Consider the following 15,628-nt stretch of genomic DNA (forward strand, 5'->3'; position numbering starts at 1 on the left):
TGCCCCGAGCTGCCGAGGGGCCAGATGACGCCCAGCGCCTCTGTGAATACTGGCTGAATGCTGGTAACGTCCCCCTCACACAGATCAGGAGAGTCCTTTTATCCCCCGTTTGTGACGATCGAGAACAAACCCCTGCTGGCTGATGGGGCACATGCAGCGGAGCCGGGCGGCGTTGGCGAGGAGCGGTACCGCAGCGCCGGCCCTTGGAGACATTCTCTGCTTAGGACAGTGCACGGTGTGAGCTCTCACTGCGCAGCCTCCACGCTGGAGTAGTTACTCTCAGGAATCGCAGCCCTGATGCAATTACATGGCACAGCCCTGGAGGGGGAACTGCCAAAGAAACCCACCGCAGGAGCATTCAACTCAGAAAGGGGAACTGCACAGACGTGAGGGGGCTCGTTAAATGGAAATTAAAAGCAACACGCCAGGGTGAAATGCCAGCAAAGCGCACGGAGACTGTTTAAAAACACCATGCTAGAGGCTCCCACTACATGTATCCCGCAAATAAAAAACAAACCAGTGCGAGGATAAAAAAAATGCCCCCAGGGCTAAACAGCCGAGTAAAAGAGGCACTTTGGAAGTCAAATCCTAGTGAGGAAAATACAAAGACGCATAAACTCTGGCAAGTCAAATGAAAAGTATAATAAGGCCAAAAAAGAACGTGAAGAGCAACTAGCTAAGGCACAACAACTAACAGCAAAGTACTGGTTAAGTACATGGGATGCAGGAAGTCTGCCAAACAGTCAGCAAAGCCACTAGGCGATCGAGGCGCTAAAGGAGCACTCCAGGAAGACCAGGCCATTGCGGAGAAACTTCTGTCTTCAGTGCAGAGGATGCGGAGGAAATCCATACGCACCAGCCCGGCTTTTTAGGTGACAGACGCTAGAATCAAAGAATTATAGACCCATCGGGTTAGAAGGGACTGCAAGGTTCAGGGAGGGCGTTTGGGTGCAGGAGGGGGTTTGGGGTGCGGGCTTTGGGACGGAGTTGGGGTGCGGGCTCTGGACTGGGACAGGGGGTTGGGGTGCAGAAGGGGGTGCAGGCTCTGGGCTGGAGCATGGGGTTGGGGTGCAGGAGGGGGTTTGGGGGCTGGGTGTGAGAGGGGGTTTGGGTGCTGGGTGCAGGCTCTGGGCTGGGACAGGGGGTTGGGGTGCAGGAGGGGGTACGGGAGGGGGTTTGGGGGCACAGGAGGGGGTTTGGGGGCTGGGTGTGAGAGGGGGTTTAGGGGCTGGGTGCAGGCTCTGGGCTGGGACAGAGGGTTGGAGTGCAGGAGGGAGTTTGGGTGCTGGGTGCAGGCTCTGGGCTGGGGCAGGGGGTTAGGGTTGGGGTGCAGAAGGGGTGCAGGCTCTGGGATGGAGTTTGGGTGCTGGGTGCAGGCTCTGGGCTGCGGCAGGGGGTTGGGGTGCAGAAGGGTGTGCAGGCTATAGGATGGAGTTTGGGTGCTGGGTGCAGGCTCTGGACTGGGACCGGGGGTTGGGGTGCAGGAGGGGGTGTGGGAGGGGGTTTGGGGGCTGGGTGTGAGAGGGGGATTTGGGTGCTGGGTGCAGGCTCTGGGCTGGGACAGAGGGTTGAGGTGCTGGAGGGCGTATGGGAGGGGGTTTGGGTGCTGAGTGCAGGCTCTGGGCTGGGACAGAGGGTTGGGGCGCAGGAGGGAGTTTGGGTGCTGGGTGCAGGGGGTTGGGGTGCAGGAGCGGATACGGGAGGGGTGTTGGGGGATGGGTGTGAGAGGGGGTTTGGGTGCTGGGTGCAGGCTCTGGGCTGGGACAGAGGGTTGAGGTGCTGGAGGGCGTATGGGAGGGGGTTTGGGTGCTGAGTGCAGGCTCTGGGCTGGGACCGGGAGTTGGGGTGCAGGAGGGGGTGTGGGAGGGGGTTTGGGGGCCGGGTGTGAGAGGGAGATTTGGGTGCTGGGTGCAGGCTCTGGGCTGGGACCGGGAGTTGGGGTGTAGGAGGGGGTTTGGGGGCTGGGTGTGAGAGGGGGATTTGGGTGCTGAGTGCAGGCTCTGGGCTGGGGCAGGGGGGCAGAAGGGGGTGCAGGCTCTAGGATGGAGTTTGGGGGCTGGGTGCAGGCTCTGGGCTGGGACAGAGGGTTGGGGTGCAGGAGGGGGCATGGGAGGGGGTTTGGGTGCTGGGTGCAGGCTCTGGGCTGGGACAGGGCGTTGGGGTGCGGGAGGGGGTGCAGGGTGTGGGGCTGGGCCAGGGATGAGGAGTTTGGGGTGCAGCAGGCAGGCTGCCCTGGGGCTGGGGTGGGGGGCCAGAGGGGAAGATCCCCCCAGGGACAAGACACTCACCCAAGCGCCGCAGCAGCTCCCCAGATGTCCTAGCTCTTCTCTTGCCCTTACATCCTTCACTTCTCTGGCCATTGGTTTGCTGCATCTCTGAGTCCTCTCTCTATATGCCCTGGCCCAGCAGCTAGTTACCCAGGCTACCCTCCCATTGCCATCCGTGGGGGTATCCTGGGCTGTCAGGGCTGCAGGTTTTGGCCCATGGTCAGTGCAGGCGCTACGGCTGCTGCACACCTACGTGGTGACTCCTGCAGCCCATCGCCAAACTGCGGGGCCATATTCTGCAGGGTGGCCTCCCTGGCTGAGATTCTGGGAGCAGAGACACCCTGGATTCGAGAAGGAAAATGACCCCACCAGAACACACTGGAAATGGCTCCCAGAGACGTCCCAGTGACACCCGACTGTGCAGCCCAGGGGTTCTCTGGCAGAAATTCTCCTGCTTCTTCATTGTCACCGCGGGCAGTGGGAATGGAGAGGGGGTGTCTGCAGGCAGAGCCTTCCATGGCTTTCTGAATGGGAGCCTGACAGAGCTTGTGCCCGTGGTGAAGGGCCCAGATTCAATCCCCACCCGTGCCCATGGGGTCTCTGTGGCCACGGGTTCCCTTACCCATCACTGTAGGCTGTGCAGGAGGTGGAGGAGAACCTGGCCATGGAGGAGGCAGCGTCTCTGGGTCTGAGCAGCACCGGAGCTGGGGGAGCCAGACGGGAGCTTCTGGTACGGGAGGTTTCACATGCGGTCCATGGAGCTGGAGAGGACAGAGCTGGGCCCAGAGTCCTGGGGCAGCTCCTCAGTTAGTTCCTGTAAGACCCAAAGGAGAAGGTCAGATTCAGGCCCCACTGACCCCTGGGCACTTCCCAGAGAGGCTGCCCAGACACAGCCAGCAGGATCCTCTGGCAACACAGCTGGGCCCTGTCCTCCCGATTCCTTCCTTCCCTTCCAACTTGGCCCTTGCTCAGCCTCTCGCAGCTGCCCCTTACCTTTCCACCCCCAGCCTCAGCTTACCCTCCAGTCCCACGATTCCCCACCTGCCCCCAGCGCTTACGCTCAGAATTTCCTCTTGGCGGTGCCCAGACCTCAGCCCCAGGAATCCCTGCTCTCTGCTGTCCCCTCCAGTGCCCTGCCCAGGGGAGCCCCCTCCTTGTCCGAGATCTCCTGCCCTCCCACCAGGTCCCCACAGCCGTCTCTCACTCATCTCTCACTCTTACCGCTGTCTTCTCCACCAGGGCCGCTTTGGAGCAGGGTCTTTCTAGGCTGTCCAGCCACCCTTCTGTGCGGTGAAGCACATCGGAGCGGGGGGTGGAGGGAGGCGATGCTTCATCGAGTTTCATAGAGCTTAAGGCCAGAAGGCACCATTGGATCATCTCATCTGACCTCCTGAATGTTCCAGGCCATTAAATTTCACCCACCTACAATCTGAGTCTCTCACTGTAGGTCATTTTCTCCAGCTCTCAGATCATTTGTGTGACTCTTTTCTGCACCCTCTTCAATTTAACACCCTCCTTTTAAAACATAGACACCAGAACTGGCTGTCACTATTCCATTATCTCTCTCACTAATGCTATAGAGAGAGGTAAGATTCCCCCCCTGCTCCTACTCATTACTGCCCTATTTACACATCTGGGCAAGGGGGACCTGGCCATGGAGGTGGAAGAGGACTTGGCCTTGCCCTCCTCCTCCTCCTCCTCCTCCTCCAAGTCATCCTCTTCTGCTTTCTTGTCCATGACCACGTGCTCCATTCCTATGGCCAGGTCCTCCCCCTCCTCTTCTTCTTCCCCCTGCATCAGCACATCCTCCTCCTCCTCCATTCCTGGGTCCTCCTAGTCTATAGCCAGGTCCTCCCCCTCCTCTTCTGCCTCTTCTTCTTCCCCCTGCATGGCCACATCCTCCTCCTCCTCCTCTGTGCCAAGTCCTCTTCCTCCTGCTCCTTCTCCGTGGCCAAGTCCTAATCTTCTTCCACTTCCTTTTCCTCCATAGCCAGTACCTCCTCTTCCTTCTCTTCTTTCTCCTGCATGGCCACATCCTCGTCGTCCTCCATTACTGGGTCCTCTTCCTTCTCCTCCTCCTGGTCCAGGTCCTCCTTGTCCTCCTCTGTGGCCTGGGCCTTCTCCTCTTCCTCCATAGGCAGGTGCTCCTCTTCCTCCTCCATGGCCAGATCCTTCTCTTCTTCCTTTTGCTCCATGATCAGATGTTCCTCCACCAAGGCCACGTCCTTCTCTTCCTCTTCCTTTACCTTCTTCTTCCTCCTCCTTCTCTGTGGTCAAGTCCTCTTCCTCGTCTATGGAGAGCTCCTCCTCCTCCTCTTCTGCTGACAAATTCTCCTCCTCCTCTGTAGACAGGTTCTCCTCCGCAGACTTAATAAGCCCAGTTCCCTCAGCCTCTCCTCATAAATCATGTGCTCTGGCCCCCTGATTATTTTCATTGCCCTCCACTGGGCTCTCTCCAATGTGTCCACATCCTTTCTGTAGTGGGGGGGGGGGGGCAAAACTGGATGCAGTACTCCAGATGTGGCCTCACCAACGTCGAATAGAGGGGAATGATCACGTCCCTCGAACTGCTGGCAATGCTCCTACTAATGCAGCCCAATATGCCATTAGCCTTCTTGGCAACAAGGGCACACTGCTAACGCGTATCCAGCTTCTCATCCACTGTAACCCCAGGTCCTTTTCTGCAGAACTGCCGCTTAGCCAGTCGGCACCCAGCCTGTAGCGGTGCTGGGATTCTTCCGTCCGAAGTGAAGGACTCTCTTGGCACCTGCAGACTCCACCCCAAGGGGCCCCTCCTAGCGCCTGAGTCACAAGGGCTGCTGTGCCCTGGGGAAGTGTTTAGTGCCCAATAACAGACGAGGATCACCATCCAGGCACAAGGGGTACAAATCTATCACAATCCCCCCAGGAACAACACAACAAGTGAGGGAGCTTATTGGGCAGAGGGAAGAAAGGCCTGGGGCTAAGGAAAGAACAGGAGCAACTAGACTAATAACCCATCAACAATAACAGCATTTACAAGGGGCCCGACCCCCCCACAACCAGCTTCCTCCCAGCCCCTGTGCAGCAGAATGGGAGTTGAGTATCAATTCTCTAGGGGCTGATGCCGCCCTGTACTCCTTGGCCAGCTTGAAATTCACAAGGAAAACAAGCACACGTGGGGATCCTTACCAGGTCTTCAGTCTCAGTGTCAGTGGGCACCTCCCAGGCTGTGCTGCGTCTCCCTCTGCTCCACTCCAGCAACAGCCAACAACCGAATGTAAACCGAGCCCTTTGTCTCTGAGCGCTGGCTTCTGATTGGCTCTGGTGGTCGCTCCCCGCGTGTTCCGTCCCCGCCCGGCATTCCGGGCATTCCGGGAAGCGGGATCCTGAGTTCCGCAGCCATTGCAGTGGTGGATTAACGCATAGGGGGCCCATGCCCAGGGGCCTCGGGCAACTTGGGGGGCCCATGCCCAGGGGCCTCGGGCAACTTGGGGGGCCCATGCCCAGGGGCCTCGGGCAACTTTGGGGGCCCTGGGAAAATCTCATGATGCTCGGGCCGGATGATTTTGCTGCTGATTTTCCCCACAGAAATGTTTGTAATCAAAATCACTATATATATGAGGTTTCTACTGGAAGTTAACTTGACTGCGTTCGATTATACAAAATGGGAATGTAATCAGGGTACAGTATTATACAAAAATAATTAGAGCAGTGCAAGGGATATTAGGCAAAAAAGAATTTGCGTGTGTAAATATTGGTGTGTAATTATGTAAGGTTTTAAGGACCTAAACCACACTCATGGTTTGTAAAATCCTGTTTGTAGGTTTGAGATAAATTAGGTTTGTTTTGTTCTGTTTTGAAATAAAAAAATAATGGCACTAAAACTCCATTTCAATCTCACATCCAAAGTTCCCTGCTGCAGCTCTGCAGGCTGGAGCCTGCACCTCCCGTGACAGGCAGGGGCTGGTGCAGAGCATGGCAGGGCAGGGCGACGACATCTCCCATAACAGCTGGGCCCTTTCACAGCAAGGGCAGCACCTCCCCACAGTAGCACGGACCCCACCTACTCCTCTTGCTTTCTCCTGACAACAGCATCACCCTTCCTGGCACCAACTCATGGCAACTTCTGCTTCCGGACTCACACCGGAAATGGGAAGTCTGGGCCAGGCCTTGCAGTGGCTGACAGGACATGGAGGCCGGAGAGACAACCACTCCCATGGTGCCATGGCCCTCACAGTGGCTGATGGGAGATGGAGGCAGGAGACACCACATCTCCCATGGTGTCACGGGGCCCGGCGTGGCTGAGGGGAGATAGAGCCCTGCTGAGACGCTACATCAATATCTTCATCAACGATGTAGATAGGGTGACCAGACAGCAAATGTGTAAAATCGGGACGGGGGTGGGGGGTAATAGGAGCCTATATAAGAAAAAGACCCAAAAATCGGGACTGTCCCTATAAAATCGGGACATCTGGTCACCCTAGATGTAGATCATGGCATAGAGAGTGCACTTATAAAGCTCGCGGACGATACCAAGCTGGGAGGGGTTGCAAGTGCTTTGGAGGATAAGATTAAACTTCAAAATGATCTGGACAAACTGGAGAAATGGTCTGAAGTAAACAGGATGGAATTCAATAAGGACAAATGCAAAGTGCTCCATTTAGGAAGGAGCAATCAATCAGTTGCACACATACAGAATGGGAATTGACTGCCTAGGAAGGAGTACTGCAGAAAGGGATCTGGGGGGGTCATAGTGGATCACAAGCTAAATATGAGTTAACAGTGTAACGCTGTTGCAAAAAAAGCGAACATCAGTCTGGGATGTACTAGCAGGAGTATTGTAAGCAAGACACGAGAAGTAATTCTTCCGCTCTACTCCGTGCTGATTACGTGTCAACTGGAGCATTGTATCCAGTTCTGGGCTCCACATTGCAGGAAAGATGTGGACAAATTGGCGAAAGTCCAGAGAAGAGCAACAAAAATGATTAAAGGTCTAGAAAACATGAGTTTTGAGGGAAGATTGAAAAAACTGGGTTTGTTTAGTCTGGAGAAGAGAAGACTGAGAGGCGACATAACAACAGTTTTCAAGTACCTAAAAGGTTGTTACAAGGAGGAGGGAGAAGAATTGTTCTTCTTAACCTCTGAGGATAGGACAAGAAGCAAGGGGCTTAAACTGCAGCAAGGGAGGTTTAGGTTGGACATTAGGAAAAACTTCCTAATTGTCAGGATGGTTAAGCTCTGGAATAAATTGCCTAAGGAGATTGTGGAATCTCCATCCTTGGGGAGGTTGAAGAGCGGATTGGACAAACACCTGTCAGGGCTGGTCTAGATAATACTTCGTCCTGCCTTGAGTGCAGGGGACTGGACTAGAGACCTCTCGAGGTCCCTTCCAGTTCTACGATTCTATCTCCCAGCATGCATTGCTTCACTCTTCTCTCCCCTCCCACCCCGCTTCTCCTTGCAGGGGCAGCCTCAACCGCATGACTGAGTTTGTGGCCCCAGGTTTCCCCTCCCCTCCTCGGAGCAGGCCCCCCAGGCTCCATAGGGTTTGCAGGTGGGGAGCCCCCCCAGGGTTGGGGTCGGGCTCAGGGTCCAGGGGAGGTTTGGCAGGTGAAGGGACCTGGGGGTGTTGCCTGGGGGGGTTGGAGAGCAGCAGCGAAGGGGAAGTTGGACACTTGCAGAATGGAAGACAGGGAGACAAGGCTAGTGAGGTGATATCTGTTACTGGACCAGCTTTGGAGCCACACAGGGTCTTCTTCACGTCGGGGAAAGGTGCTCAGCGCGTCTGTCATAACTATAAAGGGAAGGGTATCAGCTGTCCTGTGTACAGTACTATAAAACCCCTCCTGGCCAGAGACTCCAAAATCCTTTTCCCTGTAAAGGGTTAAGAAGGTCAGGTAACCTGGCTGGCATCTGAACCAAAGAACCAATAAGGGGACAAGATACTTTCAAATCTTGGTGGGGGGAAGGCTTTTGTTTGTGCTCTTTGTTTGGGTTGTTGTTCGCTCTTGGGACTGAGAGGGACCAGACATCAATCCAGGTTCTCCACATCTTTCTAAACAAGTCTCTCCTATTTCAAACTTGTAAGTAAATAGCCAGGCAAGGCGTGTTAGTTTTCCTTTGTTTTCTCAACTTGTAAATGTACCTTTTACTAGAGTGTTTATCTTTGTTTGCTATACTTTGAACCTGAGGCTAGAGGGAGGTCCTCTGAGCTCTTTAAGTCTGATTACCCTGTAAAGTTATTTTCCATACTAATTTTACAGAAATAATTTTACCTTTTTCTTTAATTAAAAGCCTTCTTTTTAAGAACCTGATTGATTTTTCCTTGTTTTTAAATCCAAGGGGGTTGGATCTGTATTCACCAGAAGTTGGTGAAAGAAGGAGGGGAGATGGTTAATTTCTCCTTGTTTTAAGATCCCAGGGGGGTTGAATCTGTATTCACCAGGGGTTGGTGAAAGGAAGGAGGAGGGATGGTTAATTTCTCCTTGTTTTAAGATCCCAGGGGGGTTGAATCTGTATTCACCAGGGGTTGGTGAAAGGAAGGAGGGGGGATGGTTAATTTCTCCTTGTTTTAAGATCTCAGGGGGGTTGAAACTGTATTCACCAGGAGTTGGTGGGAGAAGGAGGGGGAGTGGTTCATTTCTCCCTGCTTTAAGATCCAAGGGGTTTGGATCTGTATTTACCAGGGAATTGGTGAAGAGTTTCTCAAGGCTTCCCAGGGAAGGGAATCCATTTGGGAATGGTGGCAGTGGACCAGATCTAAGCTGGTAGTTAAGCTTAGAAGTCTTCATGCAGGCCCCCACATTTGTACCCTAAAGTTCAAAGTGGGGAAGCAGCCTTAACAGCATCACACGTACATACAAGGTGGAGCGCTCAGCCCCGAGTCCCAGCTATTCCCTACTTCCTGGAACAGAGGGGGCCTGTCCCCACTGGCCTATAAACAGCCCCACTGTGTAACCCAGAGGTGGCTGCATCTTAGCACCAAGACACCAGGGGTCACTGCTCTAGTGGAGATGGTACACACAGGCCACTGCCCCACGTGGCTACCAGAGGTCACAGACTGGGCACTGGTTGGGGGGATACACGCAGGGCACTGCTGCACCTGGCCACCAGGGGTCACTGCTGCAATGGTGGTGGTAGGGGAATGAAACAGGCCACTGCCTGAAGTGGCCACTACCACAATGGTGTGTGTGTGCGGGGGGGGGAGATACCAAGAGGGCACTGCCACACCAGGAGGTCACTGCTCCAATCACTAGAGATACACATCGGGTAGTGCCCCAACTGGCCAACAGGGGGCACTGTGTCAGACAGAGAGAGAGAGGGAGAGGGGTGTGTGTGTGGAGAGAAGAGGAAATCAAAGGCCACTGCCTCACTTAGCCCCCAGGGGTCACTACCCAAATAGAACACACACACACACATGGCACTGCCCCAGCTGGCCAGCAGGGGTCACTGCCCCAGTTGGGGGATACACAGAGGGCACTGCCCCACGGGCATGCAGGGATCAGTGCCTGCCATACCTGGCACAGAGGGTGAGGGGGAGCTACACACACGGCACTGCCCCACGTGGCCAACAGGGCACATCCCTAGTGGGGAGTGACGCACACCAGGAGCAGGGCTCACGGCCACAATGGCGTTGGAAGATACGCAGGCACTGCCTGACACCCAGGCCCCTGCCCCCTTGGGGGAAGTGAAGAACATACCTAGGGCACCGACTCCTCTGGCTACCAGTGGCCACTGCCCCAGTGCAGGGGCTGGGGTGTGTAAATACACACAGGGGACAGCCCCGCCTGGGCAACACGCTTCACTGAGATGAGTGTGGGATACGCAGAGGGCACTGCCCCAATGGCTGATATACATACAGGGCCCTGCCTCACCCAGCCACCAACCGTCACAGGCGCAATGGTAGTGGTGGGGTCACATAGGCAACTGCCATCAGTGGCCACCAGGGGTCACTGCTCCAACAAGAAGGCACTGACAGGGCACTCCCGTGCCTGGCCAGCAGGGATCACTATCACAGTGTTGGGGGAGAGATACACATATGGCACTATCCCATCTGGGCAGCAGGGGGCACTGCACCCTGACACCTACCCACACATATCCCCGGTGAGCAGGGGGGTGCCTGGGTCTTATTCTGCACTTTCAGAAATGAGGCAAAGGCTAATTTTACTAAAATTTCTGCTGAAGAAAGCTCTAAGTTACAACCCTACCTTGCCGAGCACCTGCCCAAAGCCAGAGCAGTGTCCCTGCTGCCAGCAGAGACCCCAGAACACACAGCCCCAAAGGGGAAGAAGCTTTTAGGCCAAGCAGTGACAGACTCTGGGGAGGGGCTATGGGGAAGCAGAGAAAGAGCAACTAACCACAGTGGGGAACGGACTCCGCTAGGACATCAAACCAACTCCAGCCAGGCTGGATACCAGCAATTCGGGGCTGGAGCAGCTCCAGCCAGGCTGGGCGGGGGCAGGTGACCTCGGTCTCTGTGCTGAGCAGGCTGCTTTGGCTGATAGGAGGGACAAGGAACCCCCGGCCAGGGTCTTGCTGCCCAAGGGGGGGGGGGGGAGTGAGATCTGTGGCAATCTCTGGAGTAGCTGGTTCAGCAGCCGTGAGCCCCACGCTTGTCCCTGCCCGAGCTCTCCAGGAGCACATTACGCCCAGCTGTACGCACTGGATGTAGGCACCAGTGTAACGCTACAGAGCCACTCTCTGTTGAGTGCTGCCTGCGAGAGACAGGGGCGGAGTCAGATGGGGGCAGGAGATGACAGGGCCAGCCCCCACTGTATGCCACACACACCCCCCATCCATCTGCCTGCCTCACACACTCATCGATCTCCACATCATCCTGCTGTCCCTCCGATTGTCCATGCACTGCCCAGCACAAGGAGGTGTGGACAGGGCCCGATTAACCTTTTGTAGGGCCGGCGCCAAACACATTTGTGGGCTCCCATGGGGGAATGGGGCATGGCACGAGGGGGGTTGATCCCCAGAGTGAGGGGCTGGCCAGGGGCAAGGCGCGGGGGGAGAGGGGAGGTACAGCCACGGTCCACGCAACCCCGCCAGAGGCCACTGGCCCACCCAGCCCTGCTCTGCCAGCGTGCTCTGCCATACTGCCCCCCGCCCATTACCCCCACCCCCTTATTCCTGAGGAAATTCAGCACCAAAACATTCAAAATTCTGTGCACTATTTTAAAATTCTGCAAATTTTATTTGTCAATAAATAAACGTGGAAGCTGCAGCCTGGCAGGGGGAGCCCAGGCCACTGGCTGCATGCAGGTGGGAGATCACCCTGCAGCCTCCCCACTCCCTTCCCAGGACAGGGACTCGACAGTGAGGCTGCACCGGACCCTGACACAGTGTAAGGGATGGGCCTGCCCCAGAAATACCTTTGGGCACTGCCCCTCTGCGCCAGGTGCACCAGGTGTGGGAGGCAGGCTCAGCCCAGCAGGATGCAAGTGTGGAGGGGCTCAGTGTGGGGGGATCCAGGTGGGGCTAACAGGGTTCTGGGTGGAGCAGTCGGGGTGCAGGTGGCTCAGTGGGGGATCTGGATGCACAGGGGCTCGTTGGGGGATGGAGCAGTGGGACTCTGTAGAGGGGTCCAGGTGAAGGTGCTTGGGGTTCAGCAGGGGGTGTCTAGGTGTGGGGAGCTCAGCGGGAGGGTGGGTGCAGGGGAGGTGGGGCTCATTGGGGTGGGGGTCCAAGTGCAGCTGGCTGGGGCTTTGTGGGGTGGGTGTCGGGGGGCTCGTCGGGGTGGTACAGATGCAGGGGAAGTGGGGCTAGTCAGGGGGAGGGTTCGATGGGGCTGCTTAACTGGCGAGCCTCAGCTGCTGCCAAGGGGATGCTGCATGCCGGACTCCCGGTTTTCCCCTGTCTCCGCATCCCCCATTCCCTTCTCTTTCCCATCCCATGCCCCTTCCCCACTGCCCATCTCCTCCACATCCCACCCCCTTCCTTCCCTACTGCTTATTTCCCACACCCCACCCCAGCACATGCACATGCACTCCCTGCTGTACAGAGAACAGGATGGCCCCTCCCAGCACACAGACGGGGAGCACCACCGGCACTAGGACCCAAAAGGCTGTATCCACCTGCAAAGTCAGCAGAACTGAACAGCCCCCTCTTTCCGCCGGGCAGTTCTGTGGGGACTCCCCAGACCCAGCTCCTACAGCCAATCCAGCAGCAATCCCTCATGGACCCAACCTACTGCTAGGGAGCAAACACCACTGCTGGCCAGAGAGATGAACAGCCCCCATAAATGACATCATCATCTCCCTTGAATCCACAGCTAGTCAGGAAACCCTTTTTCTTGTTTTTTTTTTAAAACAAACCCACACCCAGCTAACGGGAAGTCCCTGCCTGGAGCCACGGGGCCTGTGACCAGAGCCCTCACCAAACCAGACACTGGTCTCACAGACAGTGACAGCTGCTCCGCTCCCAGCTGGACAAGTCTTGCCTGACATCAACAACGCTTGCGCTCTCGCTCGCTTTCCATCTCACCACCGAGACGGAGTCTGTCCCCCACCCCCACCACACACTTCTTTTCCCTTGGTGCCAAACACAACACAAGAAGGAAAAACAAAAGTTATCATCGCAATCTGCCGTGATGGCCAGACTCTCCTTCTCGCATCTCCCACACCCCAGGGCTCTACCCTGAACCCCCTTCCCATGATGTTGTCAGAGCTACAATTAGAAAGCACCCCACTGCACCTGCACCCAACAGAGTCACTCTGCACAGGAGAGTCTTGTCCCTTCCACAGTCCACTAGTCTTAACCCCACAGAGCCCCAGGCCCAGCTAGGATGCACCTTATTGTTCTTTAGTACTGGGGCTCTTGTCCTCTCCTTCCTCTCCCTCTTGGACTCCATCTGTGAGAGAGGACTGGGAAGTGTTACAGACACAGAGACCCTCCCCCAGCTCTCTCTGTGCCCTGGGCTCACACCTGTTGTCTCCCAAGTCCTTGGCGCTGTCCAGCATGTCTCCCTCCACAGAAGTCACCTGGTGTCATCTTAGACTCCATCTTCATATTGCTCTTCTCCTTCCCAGAGCTTCTGCTCTGCTCCTCAGACCTGTCTTTCCTCAGCTCTGCAGGCAGAGGGGAAGGGGCATCATGGGAACACACTCTCCCCATTCCAGACACCACATGGCATCCACAGGGCTACCAAGCCATGTCACCTTGTGCCAAAAGCCACACCCCACCCCAAGGGAGCAAAATGCCTTTGTGAGCCCAGCACACACACACACACACTAAGCCCAGCCAAATTGGGAGCATGCCCCCGCTTCCCGGGCCTCATGGATGGAGAAGTTTGGTGGGCAGTGGGGGCCTCAAGGGACTGGCTCAGCGTGTGAATGAGGACTGGGATATATGTGGGGGGCGGGACTGTGGGTTTGAGGTATCCAGGAGGACCCAAGGTAAGGGACTAGGAGGATTAGAGGTAGAGGAGAGTAGGGTTACCAAGTGCACTGTGGGACTGGGGGATTTAGAGAGCCCAGAGAGGAAAGGTGGGGCAGGTTGGAGGGCCCCACAGGGTCTGAAAAGGGGAATCCAGCAGGTTGGGGGGTAGCAGAGAGTGGAGATGAGGGACTCGCACACTGGGGATGGAGAAGGCAATGGGGTGACAGGGACGTGGGGCCCAGTACTGGAGAAATGGGCTGGAGTCGATTGGGGCGAGGTGGGAGGAGGACGCTGAGAGAGGCAGCACCTTGGCAGGGGAAAGGGAAAGGCCACGGAGAGAGGACAGGGTGGGGGAGGGGAGCGCTGGGGGATGACGGAGGGCTGGGGGGTGAACTAGGGGGAGTTTGGGGAGCAGGACTGAGGCTGGGGGTCCCCATGGGCGCAGGACAGGGCTGGGGGTGGATGTGGGGCTGGGGAGGCCCAGGGATGGGGCAGGTTGGGGGGCTGAAGAGAATGTCAGGGCCCTACAGAGCAGGGAGTGGGTGGGGGAGGGGATGGGGGGGCTGAGGGGGCCCCACGGGGACAGGGCGGGGCACAGGGGGTGGATGGGGGGTGGGGGGAAACGGGGCAGGTTGGGGGCTGAGGGGGATGTCGGGGCTCTAGGGAGCCGGTGGGGGAGGGGATGAGGGGGCCCCACGGGGACAGGGCGGGGCGCAGGGGGTAGATGGGGGGGCGGGAGGGGGACGGGGCAGGTTGGGGGCTGAGGGGGATGTCGGGGCTCTAGGGAGCGGGTGGGGGAGGAGATGAGGGGGCTGACGGGGCCCCGCGGGTACAGGGCGGGGCGCAGGGGGTGGATGGGGGGCTGGGGGGACAGGACAGGTTGGGGGCAGAGGGGGATGTCGGGGCTCTAGGGAGCGGATGGGGGGCTGAGGGGGCCCCATGGGGACAGGGCGGGGCGCAGGGGGTGGATGGGGGGCTGGGGGGGGACAGGGCAGTTTGGGGGCAGAGGGGGATGTCGGGGCTCTAGGGAGCGGGTGGGGGAGGGGATGAGGGGGCTGAGGGGGCCCCACGGGGACAGGGCGGGGCGCAGGGGGTGGATGGGGGGCTGGGGGGGACAGAGCAGGTTGGGGGCAGAGGGGGATGTCGGGGCTCTAAGGAGCAGGGAGTAGGTGGGGGAGGGGCTGAAGGGGCCGCACGGGAGCAGACTCGGGCGGGGGGCGGGGCCGGGCTGCTTGTGGCGCGCGGAGGCGCGAAGGCGACACGTGACTGAGAACAGCAGAGACTCGCTGGGAGGAAGGAGGAATCCCACAATGCACCGGAGCTGGCAGGAGCCGCATGGAACGGCCCCACTCCGCCCCGCCCTCTGGTGCCTCTGACCTTCTCCTAATGGCGTCCTGAGCGCTGCACTCACTTCCGCTTCCGGCCTCGTCCTGGGTAGAGGAGTTTCAGGGGCGGGGGCGCTGGGGAGGCGAAAGGCCGTCGCAGTGGGCGGGGCATGTGGCGGCTGGGGGGTGGGGCAGAGCGATCAGGGCTGAGGCCAGGCCCCCGGGCGAGGAGGGTCCAGAGCGGAGCGGGGTGGGGCGGGGCTGGGAGGGGGGCAGAGCGGGGCGGGGCGGGGCGGGGCGGGGCTGGGGGGCAGAGCGGGGCGGGGCTGGGGGCGGGGACAGGTCAGGGCGGGGCTGGGTGCCCGTTCCCCGCGGAGGTTGGCCCGGCCCCGCGCACCCAGGGGCGCACCGCCCCGCACCGCCCAGCTCGGGGGCCCCGGGGCGCTCAGCCGCGGTGCCCGGTCAGGTCTAAGTGGCACTTTCAGCCCCAGGACATCGCCGCCTGGCCCCGGTCCCCCCGCTGCACCCGGGGCCGGTGCGCTCACGGGGGACGGAGCATCCGCTTCTCCCGAGATGCTCCCCACGGCCACGGGAGACAGAGCTCGGCCCCCCCTCGCGTGGGGATTGTGGCTGGGTCAGTCTGGGCCCCCGAGAGCGAGATGTCAACACTGG

The 15,628-nt window shown here is 58.2% G+C and overlaps 1 protein-coding gene across 2 annotated transcripts; it reads right to left on the reverse strand.

Moving 5' to 3' along the window:
- Positions 1–618: 618 nt before the first annotated feature.
- Positions 619–14,048, reverse strand: LOC135978187 (histone H3.v1-like). Of its 2 annotated transcripts, XR_010595603.1 has the most exons (4): positions 13,179–14,048; positions 5,439–8,043; positions 2,890–3,081; positions 619–882 (listed from the first exon to the last, which is right to left on the reverse strand). XR_010595603.1 is itself a non-coding variant. In XM_065579220.1 (2 exons), exon 1 carries the CDS (start codon positions 4,460–4,462, stop codon positions 4,226–4,228), a length of 237 nt encoding a protein of 78 aa, XP_065435292.1. In that variant the 5' UTR covers positions 4,463–5,330; the 3' UTR covers positions 619–882; positions 2,890–4,225. The 2 variants fall into 2 exon arrangements, 1 of the variants encoding a protein (XP_065435292.1); XM_065579220.1 differs by lacking the exons at positions 5,439–8,043; positions 13,179–14,048 and having other exon boundaries at positions 2,890–5,330.
- Positions 14,049–15,628: the final 1,580 nt, after the last annotated feature.

Source organism: Chrysemys picta, unplaced genomic scaffold (assembly GCF_011386835.1).
Source record: "Chrysemys picta bellii isolate R12L10 unplaced genomic scaffold, ASM1138683v2 scaf158, whole genome shotgun sequence".
NCBI lineage: Eukaryota > Metazoa > Chordata > Testudines > Emydidae > Chrysemys > Chrysemys picta.